Here is a 17,570-nt window from a genome sequence, read left to right on the forward strand (position 1 = left end):
ACAAAACTTTATAAGTTTAAGCCATGCCATTTCAACATCCTACGTTTCCAGCACATACTTTACCTTCCAGCCTTGTTAGTAACGCTCATGTTTATTCTTTAATTCATCCTTCTTTCAGTCCTTTCTTCCTATTTCTCTTCTTTCACTACAAGAACACCTTCCTTCAATAATTTCTTTTATATTACAATTTTAAGCTATTTCATTCCCTTTGGGGATGAATAATGTTCATCTTATTTCAATTCCCTGCTTTCCGTTCCAGCCATTTTAGCAATGCTCATGAGTTTATTTAGTTCATTCTTCTTTGTTTGGATATGCTGAGACAGACTAATAAACTCTGGTTTGGGGTAGAGTCAGGGAGGTTCTGGCGTACAGAGATAGGCAGGCGAGCTGAGTCACTGACCAAGAGCAGACAGGTAGAGACAGGCAGGCTCTAGTACCAGGAGACAAGCAGTTAGTAGAGTTACTGACTGAGGCAGACAGGGGGTTTGGGCTGAAACAGCCAGTTTAGAGTGTGGGAATGCAAGCAGATTATGCTGAGTCATAATCTAGGGACTGACTAGAGTTTAAGGGCTGAGATGGACAGGTACAAAAGCAGAGAAGCAGAAAGGTTGACAGCATTACTGACAGGTAATAAGCTGGAAAACTGCAGCTGGTAGATGCAGGTTAATTGTTAATTGTTATGACACTAGAACTAAGTGGCTGGGGCTTATATAGTATATGAGCATTGAATAACAAGGTGCAGGTGAAAACAATCTGGAAGCTAATGATGGTGGAAATGCAGAAACACTATGGGAGTAACCAGAGTGCTGGAAATTCTTTAAAATATAAGCAATGGACAGGAAGTGGATTGGGAATCATGACAGTGAGACCTTTTTCCAGTATACGTACACTACAGATTGAGGATCTACTTAAAACTGGCATGTGGTATGAAATTTCATACATTAACTAGAATGTGATAAAATAGCACCAGGGGTATCTTGTTACTTGGCTTGATTATGTGTTTTCTTTATATGTGCCCTCAATAAAAAGTCAAGTTTACTTGATCAACATTTTTTACAATGTAACCATGGTGGTAAACTAAAATAAGTGGGTGTTAATATTTTAGAAATTCCACAGGCAAACTAATTTAGAAAGCTTGACAGACATTAAGCTATATTTAATGTGATTTCAATTAAATTGTCCAAATATGATATACATAAACCTAACCAAAATATACAATCTAATCCTAACATTAAAATCCAATCAAAATCTGCTGGCAAAACAAAAACAGAGCAGTAAAGAAAACCATTAAGGCTGTGTATAGAAGAAGCATAAGTACTGATGAAAAAATGATATGAAGAAACAAATTTGACTATAAATCACTATACATTTAATATTGAGAGAAACATATTTTAAAACTTTATATGACATAAAAAAATAATTTAAATACATTAAGGTCACTGTTACATCACTACATCCTATCAGATACCAAAAGTCCTCAAAGTAATATTATAGAGAACTTTAATTAAAAAATGTGGTGCTCAAAAATTAAACGATTTGTGAAACTGTATACAATAAATCTGTTAACACTCAAAATATTTTCCTGAACACATAAAATTAATGGGAAATATAGGAAAAGTATTTACCAAGTTCATTGTGTTTATTTTGATTCTATAAAACCCTTGTCTTTAAATCTTGCATGAACAATGCAACCCAAATGAAAAAAATTACATAAACTAGCAAGTTCAAAAATGTGGAGTGAAATACTTATGCAATTTATGGAAATCATAAAGATCAGTCACGTATAATTTCAGCTTTTTTTTTTTTTTTTTTTGCAGCTCTGACTATTGATTTCATTATTTTAACAATGTACCCACCACAGTAAGTGAAAAGGTTTCAGAACAATAATATTTTGCTAAAAAGGCCAATGGACTGAGTGTTCTTAAGCTCAGAGGAGTCATATAATCAGAATAAACAATGTAGAACCAAAGGCCAGAGCTACAAACACAAAAGCACAAATTGTAATGAATTTTAATTTTACTTTAGTGGGAGAATAGTCAGCTGTAACAACAAAAATATGTTTCTCCTAATATTGGCTTATTATCTTTAAAGCAACACTATGGTTTCCCCCATCTGATTGAGAAGCGCAGTCTGTTACCAGTGTTGTGAATACTGTTGCTGTATAAGCGTCTCCTGTCAGCAGCACAATACACATAAATTTGTTGACTAAACTAATGAAACTGGCAAATCCAGAGTGTAAGCCTATCTGATATTGATTCGTGTTCGGGCTCGTGTCTGATCACTGTCTTCCTCTGACAAAACCCTTTTTGGTTTCTTTGCTGAATACCATGTTAGATCACTTAGTTGGCAGCAGATGAGGGGGCTGAATGATCCTACCTGAACACGAAAGTTACATAGTGCTGTTGCAGATGATGCAAGCCCGATCAGGCTGCAGCAGTGGTAGAATTTTAAAATAATTTTAGAGAGATAATTTTAAGGTTGAAAAACTATAGTGTTGCTTTAAAACAATAGTGAATATTATTTTAACCATTAATAAAATACATATTTTTATTAGAACGTGGTACCATAATTTATGAAGGTAACACCTAAATTTATTATTTATATTTTGCATTGTGAAGTTTGGGATTCAGAATTGGGTTTGTATGGAGGCTGGATCTCAACAAGGTTATACAAGGTTATAGTGAACTGAAAACTTGACAATATCAGTAGCTTAATATCAGTAGCTTATAGTTTATATATGTAGATATAGCTTTTTCCTGTATTAATTTTATAGTCAGTTCCAGCAGTTCCTTTGCCTTCATTGTCTACTGCCCCTAAACAGGACGGCTTCTATTTGTTAGCCTAAAATGGCAAAATTAATGTAGACCTCACCCATTCTCTGAATGTTAAAAAAATAAAAGAAATAAATGAAACTAATTATTTAAAAATCCTAAAAGAATATTATGGCCAAAAATAAAATAATCTATCTTTGTGTAAAGGAACATACAAGTGTTGCTTTGTGACTGCTACAACTGTCCTGAGTTACAATAAGTCAAAACACTGAAGGATACAAATACAATACAAAACACGTATCTCAGTCTTTGGTCATATTCAGATGTGTGATTAGTCTGTGAAGGGACTGCCACTGCTGCGGATTATGCCGCTCAGAAGTTTGTTCTGATGGAGTCTTCTCGTAACTGATAGTGCTTCCTAGTGTTTGCTTCTTCACTATGTGTGCGACGCTCAATGGTAATCCTGAAGTTTTTCCTGCAGAAGAATGAGTCACATTAAAGCACATTTGAATTTCTGCATTAAAAAAAATCTAACTCTGGAAATCAGACAAAATCTAGCAAGGAAATACAATCTAAGCAGACAGTAAATTAATAATTACATACATAAAACATGTGAAGCTGATAAGAGATACAGTCTGTAAGAGAATTGAAACAGTAACACTTGGGCACTATAGGGAAAAGTGGGTGGAGGTGAACAATGCTTCGCTGTCATTCAGGAGACCTAAGTTTGAATTTGAATTACTTTTAATTTTTGCTGTAAGACTCTGCATAACAAATTTAAGTAAATAAAATTTAAGCCACAGTCACAAACTGACTTTTGTGGTGGAGGATCAGATGTTTAGGCAGTTTCAACATATGTTGTTTCATCATATTGACACTTGCAGTTTGTACATATAGCAAACATAATGTTTATAATGTCTGGTTTATGAATTATATCATAAAAAATTTCATAATTTCGGGGCACCAAATCCCTGGATGGCGGAACAACCAGTCAGGTAGTACATAATTAATAATATGTCTTTAATCTGAGAGGGAGTTCTCGAATTCAGTGATGAGTTTTTTATGTGAAATAAACATAAATGATGCCACTCATATATGCATTTTAAAGATTTACACCTGTTTTTATGTCAACCAATCAAAATGAACATAAGAGTTGTTAGTGTGGCTAGAGTGTACAGTTAGACTACCTTATTACAGAGATGAGTCTATTTTGGTTCTGTATGTGCCTAATGCATAATGTGCACATAATCTAGCAAGTCTATCAGTAAAAATAGATTGCTTCAGTAGCATTGATTCTGAATTGATCATTGATCAGTTTCTCATGTTCAAGGAAGCAAAGATTTATGCAGCTTGTTTTCACAATAATATCCATTTATAGATTCACCACTAGAGCTTTGTTTTATCAGCATTAACACAGTATCTTTCATTGTTAAATATACTAGGCTAAGGATTTACATTGTCGTGAACAAAGTCACGAGGGGTTGATCATTTTTCTCTCTGGGACTTTTCCTGCCTGCGTAAGGTACCTACATTTGCTACAATGGAAATGCTTTATACATCTATATACACCAGATTCTGTCAGGACCGGTGTATCAGCAGACCCAAAAGCACAGATTAGAGCAAAACACAAGCTTAGGTTAAGTGATTTCTTGAATTAACCGCTCTGCAGTAGCAGCAGTAGAGCAGAGTCAGACAAAGGTACAAAGGGACGCAGGCAGGCACCTTTGCAGCCCCTCTGGACCACAGGCTGTGTCGACCTGGACAGCCCTCTCCAGGTCACAGGTTGTGCCGACCTCCTGGTCGAGGGGCTGACAGAGATGGTGATTCAGGCAGGGGTGACAGGGATGAAGCCTCAGGTGCAACTAGAGAAGGGCTGCTGATGTCTTTTAGGGCAGAGTTATTACAATACACAGGGCTAGACAGAGACTGAGGGCCAGAGCAGGAGTAGGCAGAAACACAGGGATACTGAGGCTGACAGAACATCTTGGGGGGTTATGGTTTTAGTTTGATGGGAAGTCAATGAACGGAGAATGGAGGGAGTGACATTCCTGACTGAAAGGCTCATTATGCAGCTCATTATGCGGGTCTTTGTCTTCTCAGGTAAATCACATATTATTCATGGTCAGACACACCTTCCTGCATATGTCTTTTCTAAATAAAAAGTGTCTTAGAAAATTTAAATCATTGTATTGTTTTCTGTGAATGAGTGAACAAGATGACTTTCACATCATTTTGAAGCAAACACTTTAGGCTACAAGATGCAGTTATCAAAAGTCTTGTGAACCAATGTCTGTGTTTTATGGTCTTATGACTTAAAAATTTTTTCACTAACTATGCATAAACGCTGTTTTCTCAAAAACACAATCATGTATAAACATGCTGCTCACATATTATTGTAGCCCATTTTGTGCTGATTACAGTGTTATCAGACTTTAGCCATTAATATGTTTAAAAGCAATTGAAAAAAGCACAAATATCAGGGCATGTCAAAACTTGTCCAGGGCCCCAAAACACCCTTAGACCCCAGAGGGTCAATATCCATGAAAACAAAAACGCAACATGCCAATTTCCAACAAACAACATGAAGAACATCATACACAACAAAGAAAGAGCAAAGAAAAGCAATTCAGGCAAAAAGTGAAACAGAAATCAGGACAGACTAGGAACAGGGAATACTATCAAAGGACACAGACAGGAAACAGGAATTGTGACAAACTGGTGATAATAAAAACACTGCCTGATTATTTTTTCACTGTCTGAGCCTAACTATGAAGTAAAGGCTACGTAACAAAAACATGAGTGGTGTTGCATTGCAACTATGGTAGTTTAATGTTGATATCATGCCTGACGCTCTATGGAAATTATATATTGTATTGCAATGTTTAAGAGAGTAGGTATACATAGATCAAGTGTTGAGTTTATATTAATTGGGGAAATGGAAATTTTGAAAATAAAGCCCAGTCTAGTTTAGGCCTGTCCCAAATAACACTGGACCTTAACTACACAAATGAAATACACTCATATTTCATGACAGCAACAAAACTTTATATCACAGGCTTTTAGGACTAACTTAAGACTTCAGCTGCTGTTCAAAGTACTTAACATTTTTCAAAGTAATAACACATGCCTTCACAAAGTTTCCATATTCAACAAGCATTTGAGTGTTCACTTTTGCTGCCAAATCCAACAGAGATATTTAGTATGGTTCAACTAAAAGTCTGTTTTCACTCTGTGTGGTTGCATGCAATGCTGGACAGCAATGTCATGTACCCAAGTTCTCAACTATGAAGGTGGTGACTAAAATGTGATTAAAACCATCGATTATTTATACCCACTTATTCATATTTAGGGTCACTAGGGAACAGCTCTCTTTGGGTGAAAGGCAGGAATACGCCCCGGACAGGTCACCAGTCCATCACTGGTCCACATGTAGACATGTATACATGTAGACATACACATACACATACACACACCTACACCACACACACTATAATATGCTGATATAGTCCATATAAAACTCCATATAAAATCCAGAAACTAAGCTTTCTATGCACAGGCCTTTGTAAAGGGTTAATAGGGCCACTTGGTTGTCAACAGTAAAAATCACAAATTTTACCTCTTCCCAACAGGTGAAACCACCAACCATCAAGAATGCATCATTATATAGTGTCATGGCTGTGCAGTCAAAAAATGTCATTATAATGGCAGTGAATGGGGCAAAAACATCCACAAACAGCAAATTTGTCAGAAAAAATAAAAATCTAATGCTGCACAAAAACTAAGAATGCATCAAAATCAGTGTTGTTGCTAATCTTTGAGATATCCAAGATATGTGTTTGTGGACTGGATATTTTTTTTACCTCGTATCACTCTTTATATTGAAAATAAGTCATTTTGTGTGTTTTTTCCCCAAATCTGTGACATTACTTATGAAATTGTCATTTAAAGAGTTAACAGTATTTGACAGATAGTTTATGTATTTGAATGGAAAATATAGGTATACATGAGAAGATACAAATAAACTTTTTTTTACCTGAAAAAATAGAATGCTAGAAGCATTGCAGTCCCCAGAACAGCCCCCACACTGACTCCTGTCAAAGCTGACATTCCTAGTCCACCTGGAAGCAGTTATTTGTTAAAACATGTACCTACTTTATAAAACATATAATTTCTGGGTCATATTTAAGTGAATAGTAGTGTGCATTTACATGATTTGCTTGGTATCTCTGTGTGTGCCTTGTGTCTCCCTCTCAGAGTGAAACTGTCTATATTGAAAGCAGGGAGCAGCTGAAAAGTTCCATTAACACCAAAGTAGTTGGCCACCACCTGTAAGTTAGCATACCATATTATTATCAAGTTGAATTAGTCTACTTGAATTATGAAAACAGTCATTTTGCTTGTTAGTGAGGCCCCTCAAAACAGTGGAATTTGCTTATTCTTACCTCATAGGTCCCTGCCTCAACATTGGTCATGGCCATCAAGGAAAAATCACCATTTCTGTCACCGTTGGCATCCATGGATACCTGGCCAGCGATTCCTGTTCAACATCATGAAAACAATGTCAACATCCTTCATCATCACACTCTTAACAATATAAAGGGAAAAGTATTTCAGTTAATATGTATCCCTGGTAAGGAGTTCACAGTGACATTAGAGAAACGACAAATTACCATAATATACAACAAAGTCGAACAGAGTATGAGAGAGCAATCTAAATAGTAGCACAAGCCAGAGTAGTTAAGATAGGAAGACTGAAGTAATCACCCCAGCCTGGTGAAACAACCAACTACAGGCCTATTTCCACCATATCAGTAGTTTCTGAGATATTTGAATAGTTAGTATTAGAGGAGAACTGAATTTCCTCACTGCACAACACAATGTATTGCTTCCAATAAAATCTGGGGTTCTAAAACATTCAACAGAAACTGCTGTTATTTTATTAAGCACGTCAGGGCAAAACTTGATAGGGGTGGTGGTGTTTTTAGATCTACATATGCCATCTACGGGTTTTGTGACTATGAGAAAACAATTCACGCAGACTGACACAAACATATCCTAATCAGAAATTTTACTGGGGTTCCTCATAAGTCTCTTCTCAGGCCCCTAGTTTTTAGTTTTGTTTAGTTTTAGTTTAGTTAATCTATTTAGATCTGCTCCTCGGTGGCAAAGCACCGGGGGTGGATGAGATCCGCCCCGAGTACCTTAAGTCTCTGGATGTTGTTGGGCTGTCATGGCTGACACGCCTGTACAACATCGCGTGGCGTCCGGGGACAGTACCCCTGGATTGGCAGACCGGGGTGGTGGTTCCTCTTTTTAAGAAAGGGGACCGGAGGGTGTGTTCCAACTACAGAGGGATCACACTCCTCAGCATCCCGGGGAAGGTCTATGCCAGGGTGCTGGAGAGGAGGATCCGGCCGGTGGATCCAGGAGGAACAATGCGGTTTCCGTCCCAGTCGTGGAACACTGGACCAGCACTATACCCTCTCGAGGGTGCTCGAGGGCTCATGGGAGTTTGCCCAACCAGTTCACATGTGCTTTATGGACTTGGAGAAGGCATTCGACCGGGTCCCTCGCGACATCCTGTGGGAGGTGCTCCAGCAGTATGGTGTCCGAGGCCCTTTGCTGAGGGATATCCGGTCTCTGTACAAACGGAGCAGGACCTTGGTTCGCATTGGCTGTACTAAGTCAGACCTGTTCCCAGTGCACGTTGGGCTCCAGCAGGGCTGCCCTTTGTCACCAGTTCTGTTTATTACGTTTATGGACAGAATTTCTAGGCGTGTACTCAGTACATGATCCACCAGAACCTGGTTTGACCCAGGTCTTTAGTGGAGGCTTTACAGGTGCAGATTAGGTGTGTACATCCAGGTTTTGGACCTGCTTAAGGAAAAATGGGTCCAATATGTGCTGAACTTCAGAGCAAAACCTTATTCACTTATGGAGAATTCACTCCAGACCCAGAAGTGTCAGCAGCAATTAAACAATAGAAGAACAAGGCTGAGGCAGTTTTCACCAGGAGATAAGGTACTGCAGGCCTCAGCCATCTTCCAGTTCAGTTCACTTATTTGCCAAGTAGTCACACGGTGAATGAATGATGTAGACTATGAGGATACGTAACTTTTGTGCACCCATGTTATACTCAGCATTGCACTGCAACAGCGTTTGGTGGCCTCTCATGCCTGGTCACTCAGAGCACCACACTGAAATGTTTCTGGGCTTCATACAGACTGCCAGAGCATGTGTGACAGGTAGCTGTGGTGCTGGAGTCCATAAAGCAGGCTGGGCTCACCGCCAACCCAGTGAAGTATGCAACTGGATGAAAGGAGGTACACCCAGTGTGTCCTCAGATGGATAAAAACACCACCATCGCAGCCTGTCCATGGCCCAAGACCAAAAAAAGGTGAGGTGGCTCATGAGGCTGGCAGCTGTTACTGCAGGTTCATTCCAAACATTGACTGATCCCCTGACTGATCTCACCTGAAGGCCTTAGATCTGGTCCAGTGGGCAGAGCAGTGTCAGGTGGCATTTCACTGGGTAAAGGAAGCCATCTGTGGTAAGCTGCTGTTGCACACTCCAGACTTTTCTAAACTGCATATCCTGCAGACAAATGCATTGGACAGGGAATTATCTGAGCAGGAACAGATACAGCACGGTGGCGAAAGAGTGCCCGGCATTCTGGTGGGCAGTCTACACTCTCCACTATTACCTGCTTGGGCACCATTTCATTCTCTGTTCATTCAAACTGCTGCACCATATGAAATATGTCAATGCATGAATCCCCCATTGGTATTTGGCTTTACAACCAGGCTCCCTGGACCAGGTTGGGCAGTGTGGGTATGTGGAGGCGGAACCGTCAGTGGGATGGGAGATGTGTAGCAGATGACTGGAGGCTGTCACATCAGATGTGTGTGTGTGCTTCATTGACAGGATGTGTGTGATTGAAACCACTGGGACTGATTTTTTAAAATTCAGCTCTAAAATTCAGACATTAAGCATTATTTACTATACAAAAAGTTGGCTTTAGTATCTAAAGCTGGGAGACAGTGTGGTGTATAGTCTGTGGTCTGTAGTCTGTGTAAAACATAAAAATCACTAGCCTAGTCTTTTAAGTATTTGCAATGGTGCAAGAAGTATTCAAAAACTTAACTTAAGTAACAGTCTGATAAAAGACTGATACAAATATCATATAATATATATATGATAATAGTTTAGATAGATAGATAGATAGATAGATAGATAGATAGATAGATAGATAGATAGATAGATAGATAGATAGATAGATAGACAGATAGATAGACAGATAGATAGATACTTTATTCATCCCCCATGGGGTGATATTCAGATTGTTTAATGCTAATATTAATGTATCAATGCACAAGTAGCATTTAAATGTAGCTGGTGAAGGTGCAGTTTAACCACTTTACATAACGGTGGTGTCAAACATGTGGAACCACGGGACTGAAGATAAATCTGAGGGGTCATGAGGCGATGAAAGGGAGAGTAAAAGAAAAACTTTCTCTTATCTTTAGTTTTTGTGGAATGTTGGCCTCAAACTATTATTTAAATGAAACGATCAATTTAGAGATTAAATGTTTCTTTGGAGTAACTGCTAAGAAAATCAGAAACATCTGAAAGCTGAGAGGCCCCAACTCTGCTTTTTGTGAGGATTTTCTAAGCTTATTCTATGTTTTTAATGGAAAAAGTATAATATTATAATCTAGTAATGCAGAACTATAACATATAAAACAGAACTCAGGTAAAGTTCAAATACTTCAAAATTGTACAAGTACAGCACATAGTTCTTATCTTAACCTTATCTATATTTGTTGTTTTTGAAATTTTTGATATATATTTGTTTATGACAATAACAAGTGAGGAATTATTTACTAAGAAGAGGAGAGAAGAGGGTACAGAGCAGGAGTAAAGTATTGTGAAAAACAGGGAGGTTATAAGCCTTGTTTCCCTTCAATCATGGGGAATGTAAGATCTCTATCCAATAAAAGATATACACTAGTAGTGCAGATGAAGGAATGCAGCTTATGCTTCACAGAAACATGGAAGGATGACTGCATTTATTCCTGACTGTCATAACTTTGGATGGTTTCCAGCTGGTAAGTGCAGACAGACAAGAGGAGTATGATAAGAAGAAAGGAGGGGAGTTGTGAATGCTATGTGGTGTAACCCAGGGCACATCACAATTAAAAAAAAAGCTTTGCACAGAGCAGTGTTAATTTTGACAGCAGATTTTAATTTAGTTTTAGTCATAGTCTTTTGACTAAAATGCAATTTTAGTTTTAGTCATAGTTTACTCATCTGCTTTGTTTTAGTTTTAGTCTAGTGTTAGTTGACTAAATAGCATAAGATTTTAGTCGACTAAATTTAGTCGACTAAAATATATTGGGTTTAATTTAAGTGTAATTTGGTAAAACTATTGTAATATACAAAATATTCTAAATTAAATTTAAATAAAAATTTAGTTTTAGTCATAGTCTTTTGACTAAAATGCAATTTTAGTTTTAGTCATAGTTTACTCATCTGCTTTGTTTTAGTTTTAGTCTAGTGTTAGTTGACTAAATAGCATAAGATTTTAGTCGACTAAATTTAGTCGACTAAAATATATTGGGTTTAATTTAAGTGTAATTTGGTAAAACTATTGTAATATACAAAATATTCTAAATTAAATTTAAATAAAAAACAAGTTTCATTAAATATATATGGAATATGGCCTTTCCATAAAAGACCAAAAATTAGATATGCATCGTTTAGAACTTGCATATGACATTCTTCATTCTTTAAAGCAAAAGTGCAACTCCAAAATATTTAAGAGAAAAACTGTATTTAGCAGTAATGCCATTGCATCAAACGTGAAACTGACCCATATATCTTCTCTTCATTTTCTCCCAGCTGTTTCCATTTCATTATAGTTTAAGTCAGACAGAAACCCAGTGTAGGCTATGATGATGTCGTGTACTCGCGCATCCCACGTCACTAGGTAGATCAGTTACTTTTCAAATGTGCGTGTGCGTCTAAGAAGATGAATTCTGATTGGATCTTTTCTAAAAACGTCCCTCACTCACATTTTCGTCTCGTTTTTATTAGTCAACGAAAATGTCATTATATTTTAATTATAGTTTTCGTCATCATCACTTAATTTTTATTTAGTTAACATCTCGTTTTCGTCAGTGAAAACTTGTCACGAAGTATTTTCGTTATAATTTTCGTCAACGAAATTAACACTTAACAGAAGATGTTGAACTGGTAGCCATTAGATTCTACTACTTTCTCAGAGAGTTTTCACATGTTATTTTAATAACAGTGTATGCTCCCCACTCTGCTTATATGCACACTGTGACATCATTCTCACTAGCACAGCCAAGCAACAAACACTGCATCCTCAGGTTCTGGGGGACCCAGGGGACTTTAATGTGACTAACCTGAGCTGTGAGTTCCCCAAATACAGATAGCATGTTACCTACCCCAGCAGAGAAAAGAGTACAGTGGACAACTGTTACACTGCTAAAGGGGTATATCACTCCACTCCCCGTGCAGCCATTGGTTTCTGATTAATTAACCTAATACCAATCTACAGACAGAAGCTTAAATGTGTCAAGCCTGACACACTGAAAAGATGGATGAAGGACAGCATTGTACAACTACCGTCCTACCTGCTCTGCACTGATATTTATATATAGATGATATACTGCACGGCATATTTTTAGAGCGACTTTGACAGACCTGGATGACTACACAGACAATGTATCATCCTACATCAGTTTCTGTGAGAATAAGTGCATCCTCCACATGACAGGTACAATAGTGGTACATAGTGGACTGGTTCACAGAAGAACTCATGTCTTTACTGACCCAACGATGAGGCCCACCGGGGGGGCTAGAATGACTTCCATGAAATCACAAATTACAATAGGAACCCCTCACCATTTTTACAGTAGTAGCAGTTCGGATTCAAGTGTCACACTTTGCTGTGATAAGTTGCCACTTCAACCCTCATAAGACAGACAAGCTACAGCCAAATATCATCAATTTAATTTAATTTTTCAAGTTTACAAGTTGAACTTGTAGCTTGCTGTCTGTCTTACTATAGGCGGAATGTGAATATTTCTCTAATTTTACTGACCTGCAGACCTGAGCAGCACAGTTCACAGTTCAGAATCATTGAAAGTGCAGAAGTATGTGATATGGTAGCTGTATGATGCTTCATCAGGCAATAAACTGAAAATGTCTTTTAATTCATAAATAAATAAATAATAAAGTTACAAAAGGTTTCTTTAAACCACAGACAGATTGGGGAACCTGACATAAGCAATTCAATTCAATTCAATTCAATTCAATTCAATTCAATTTTATTTGTATAGCGCCAAATCACAATACAAATCATCTCAAGGCACTTTACAAAAACTAAAACTAAAAACCCAACAATTCCCTTATGAGCAAGCACTTGGCGACAGTGGAGAGGAAAAACTCCCTTTAACGGAAGAAAAAACCTCCAGCAGAACCGGGCTCAGTTTGGGCGGCCATCTGCCTCGACCGGTTGGGGTGAGTGGATAGAGCAGAGAGAAAAGAACAGCAACAATAAACAACAAATAGACACTGCAGGTTGGTGTCTGCTTCCTGAACCCAGGCTGGGAGCTGGTTCCACAGGAGAGGAGCTTGATAACTAAAGGCTCTGCCTCCCAGTCTGCTTTTGGAAAACCTCTGGGAACCACAAGTAGACCTGCACTCTGAGAGCGAAGTGGTCTATTGGGATAATATGTTACTATGAGGTCTTTAAGGTATGAAGGAGCTTGATTATGAAGGGATTTGTATGTGAGAAGAAGGATTTTAAATTCTATTCTATATTTTACAGGGAGCCAATGAAGAGAAGCCAGTATAGGAGAAATATGATCTCTCTTGCTAGTTCCTGTCAGGACTTTGGCTGCGGCATTCTGGATTAATTGGAGGCTTTTTATGGAGATATTGGGACATCCAGATAGTAATGAGTTACAGTAATCTAGCCTTGAGGTAATAAATCCATAGACTAGTTTTTCTGCATCATTTTGAGACAGGATGTTCCTAATTTTGGAAATGTTGTGCAGGTGAAAGAATGCAGTTCTAGAGATTTGTTTTATGTGTGAGTTAAAGGAAATGTCCTAGTCAAAAATAACTCCAAGGTTTTTTACAGTAGTGCTGGAGGCCAGGGTTATGCCATCTAGAATAGCTATAATTTTAGAAAAGTTATTTCTGAGATTTTTAGGCCCAAATATAATGACTTCTGTTTTCTCCGACTTTAAAAGTAAAAAGTTACTGGTCATCCAGGCCTTTATGTCAGTTAGACAGGCTTGAAGTCTTGTTAACTGGTTTGTGTTAACAGGTTTAATAGATAGATATAACTGAGTGTCATCTGCATAGCAGTGGTAATTAATAGAGTGCTTCCTAATGACATATCCTAAAGGAAGCATGTACAGGGTGAACAGAATCGGTCCTAGCACAGAGCCTTGTGGAACTCCATAACTAACTTTTGTTCGTGTGGAAGGTTCATCATGGACATGAACAAACTGGAATCTGTCCGATAAATAGGATTGGAACCATTTTAACGCTTTTCCTCTGATACCAGTCACATGCTCCAGTCTCTGTAATAAGATGTTGTGGTCAATGGTGTCGAATGCAGCACTAAGGTCTAGGAGGACAAGTATTGAAACAAGTCCATTATCTGAGGCTAAGAGAAGATCGTTGGTAACTTTTAACAGTGCTGTTTCTGTACTATGATGTGGTCTAAATCCTGATTGAAAATCTTCAAATAGTTCATTCCTGTGTAAGTGGTCTGATAGCTGCTTAACAACAGCTTTTTCTAGGATTTTAAAAATAAATGTCAGGTTGGATATTGGTCTATAATTAGCCAAGACTCCTGGATCAAGACTAGGCTTTTTGAGTAAAGCTTTGACTACTGCAGTCTTAAAGGCCTGTGGTACGTAGCCTGATACTAGAGATTTATCTATTTATCTATTTAAGTCTAATAAAGATGAGTTCATTAATGGCAGGGTGTCTTTAAGCAGTCTAGTCAGGATGGGGTCTAAGAGACACGTTGATGATTTCGATGAAGCAACTACTGATGTAAATTCAGAGAGATCTATGGGAGAGAAGCAGTGTAAACATAACTGAGGTCCTTCAGATGATTCAAGAGCTACTGTAGTAGAAGATTCATTTATTGCAGGTATAGGAAGCATCTGATGAATTTTATCTCTAATACTTGTGATTTTATTTGTAAAGAAACTCATAAATTCATCACTGCTGAGAGCTAAGGGAACACTGGGCTCAACAGAGCTGTGACTTTTTGTCAGCCTGGCTACAGTGCTGAAAAGAAACCTGGGATTGTTCTTATTTTCCTCTATTAGTGATGAATAGTATGCAGTTCTGGCTTTAAGGAGAGCTTTTTTATATGTTAGTAGACTGTTTTTCCAGGCTAGAAAAATTTCCTCTAAGTTTGTGGAACGCCACTTCCTTTCCAGCCTTCGTGATGCCTGCTTTAAGGTACAAATATGTAAATTATACCATGGGGCTAGTCTTCTCTGATTCACTAACTTCTTTTTCAGAGAGGCTACGGAATCAAGCGTTTCACGCAGTGAGGTTACAGCACTGTCAACAACATGATCAATTTGGTAGGGAGTGGGATTGAAGCAGCTGCCCTCCACTATGTTTATACTTGGCATAGATGTAAATAAAGATGGAATCATTTTCTTAAATTTATTAACAGCGTTGTCGGATAAACATCTGCTGTAGTGGAATTTTCTTCCAAACACTGCATGATCAATTCAATTCAATTCAATTCAATTGACCGGTTGGGGTGAGTGGATAGCTCATCCATCATTTTAAATTCAAAAGTTATTAAAGAATGATCTGACAAAACAGGTTTTGGGGGAAAAACTATTAGATGTTCAATTTCAATGCCATAGGTCAGAACAAGATCAAGGGTGTGATTGAAACAGTGGGTGGGTTTATTAACATTTTGAATGAAACCAATTGAATCTAATATAGAATTAAATGCAATGCTGAGGCTGTTTCAACATCTACATGAATGTTAAAATCTCCCACTATAATGACTTTATCTGATCTAAGCACTAGCTCAGACAGGAAGTCAGGGAATTCAGTTAAAAACTCTGAGTAAGGGACAGGTGCATGGTACACAATGACAAGTAGAACTGGTTTTTGTGTTTTCCAGTTTGGATGCGAGAGACTAAGCGTGAGGATCTCAAATGAGTAATAATTGTTCTGAGGATGAAAGTTTAATAATAAGTTTGAGTGGAAGATTGTAGCTACTCCTCCACCTCGACCTGTGCTTCGAGGAACATGATAATTTTTATGACTGAGGGGGGTTGATTCATTCAGACTGACATATTCATCCTGCTGTAACCAGGTTTCAGTAAGATAAAGTAGGTCAATTTGGTGATCAGTTATCAAATAATTTACTAACAGAGATTTAGATGAAAGAGACCTGATATTTAATAATCCACATTTGACAGTTCTGTTTTCTGTTCAATAAGAGGAGTGGTCTTAATTTTTATTAAGTTTTTATGAATAACTCCTCTTCTGTTAACTTCTGATTTATTTGACTTATATGTTCGAGGGGCAGACACAGTCTCTATGTGGTTTGAGGGGGGCGGCGGCTCTAAGGAAACTGCAGAGAGGCGTTTTAGACTGAGTCTCTGCATCCCGGTCCCCACCCTGGATTGTCAGGCTTTTGGTCGGCTAATAAACTCGGCCAAATTTCTAGAGATGAGAGCTGCATCATTCAAAGTGGGATGGATGCCATCTCTCGCTACCAGACTGGGTTTTCCCCAGAAAGTGGCCCAACTGTCTATGAAGCCCACATCGTTTGTTGGACACCACCTAGACAGCCAGCGACGGAATGACGACATGCGGCTAAACATGTCATCGCTGGTCAGATTGGGGAGGACAAACAGACAAACACTATGAGAATTATATAATACAATGTAGTCCTTCAACTTGACTGGTTTGAAAATGAAGGGAGCAAGAGAAAAGGGATTTCTATGATTGACCACCAGACTGGGTCTGGACGGTCATATGAAAAGCCAAAGGCTCCTCTGAGAGAAGAGAGGAATGAAGAATCACTCATACCTCACCAGCAATGGACCCCTCATCAGCCAAGGATCGCCCCTCTAAAGCACTTCCATTGGTGCCCCCTCCCCTGCCCTGGGCACCTCCAGCTGCCTCCACACCCTCTATAGACTTGTCATTGTCCATTCCATCCCCAGCTGCACCAATGGGATTTCCAAATCATTTGGAAACCTTGGTGAAATTAGGAATTAAAATGGTGCCCCTTACTCCTAACCTGGCAAGGTCATGGGTATTATCATCAACGCCAGTGAATTCATTCCCCTAGCAAACAAACAATTAAAACTCCATCAGATCTACCACCTCGGCCAACACTCACACCTGTCTTTCCGTGGAGCACCCCTGTTAGACCCTGTTTATCAATTTTATTTCCTCTTACAATCTTGATTTTATGTTTTTAACAGAAACTTGGTTAGACAGCAGGACAGGAAATGCAGCTCTTATTTAATCCACCCCACCTAATTTTACATATTTATCAGAAACACGAGAAAACAAAAAGGGTGGGGGCGTCTGTGCCTCTTTTAGGGATAATATGGCTACCCAAAGACTGTCATTTGGGGAGTTTTCATCATTAGACTATGTATATTTTAAAAGGAAGCTAAAATGATCTCCCTCTGTCCTCTTCATATTCCTTTACAACCTCCCCAATGTTCCCAAAATTTCATTGATGATTTT

The 17,570-nt window shown here is 38.3% G+C and overlaps 1 protein-coding gene across 1 annotated transcript in view; it reads right to left on the reverse strand.

Annotated features, from left to right (window-relative positions):
• Positions 1-1,491: 1,491 nt before the first annotated feature.
• The window catches only part of npr3 (natriuretic peptide receptor 3), a 67,923-nt gene continuing 51,844 nt past the window's right edge, over positions 1,492-17,570 (reverse strand). Inside the window, exons 5-8 of the mRNA XM_026311744.1 lie at positions 7,214-7,308; positions 6,980-7,097; positions 6,805-6,889; positions 1,492-3,246 (exon numbers count right to left, since the gene is read on the reverse strand). Coding sequence (XP_026167529.1) covers positions 3,144-3,246; positions 6,805-6,889; positions 6,980-7,097; positions 7,214-7,308 — 401 coding nt within the window. The 3' untranslated portion in view covers positions 1,492-3,143. The remainder of the gene's footprint in view (positions 3,247-6,804; positions 6,890-6,979; positions 7,098-7,213; positions 7,309-17,570) is intronic.

This window comes from Mastacembelus armatus, unplaced genomic scaffold (assembly GCF_900324485.2).
Source record: "Mastacembelus armatus unplaced genomic scaffold, fMasArm1.2, whole genome shotgun sequence".
Classification (NCBI taxonomy): Eukaryota; Metazoa; Chordata; class Actinopteri; order Synbranchiformes; family Mastacembelidae; genus Mastacembelus; species Mastacembelus armatus.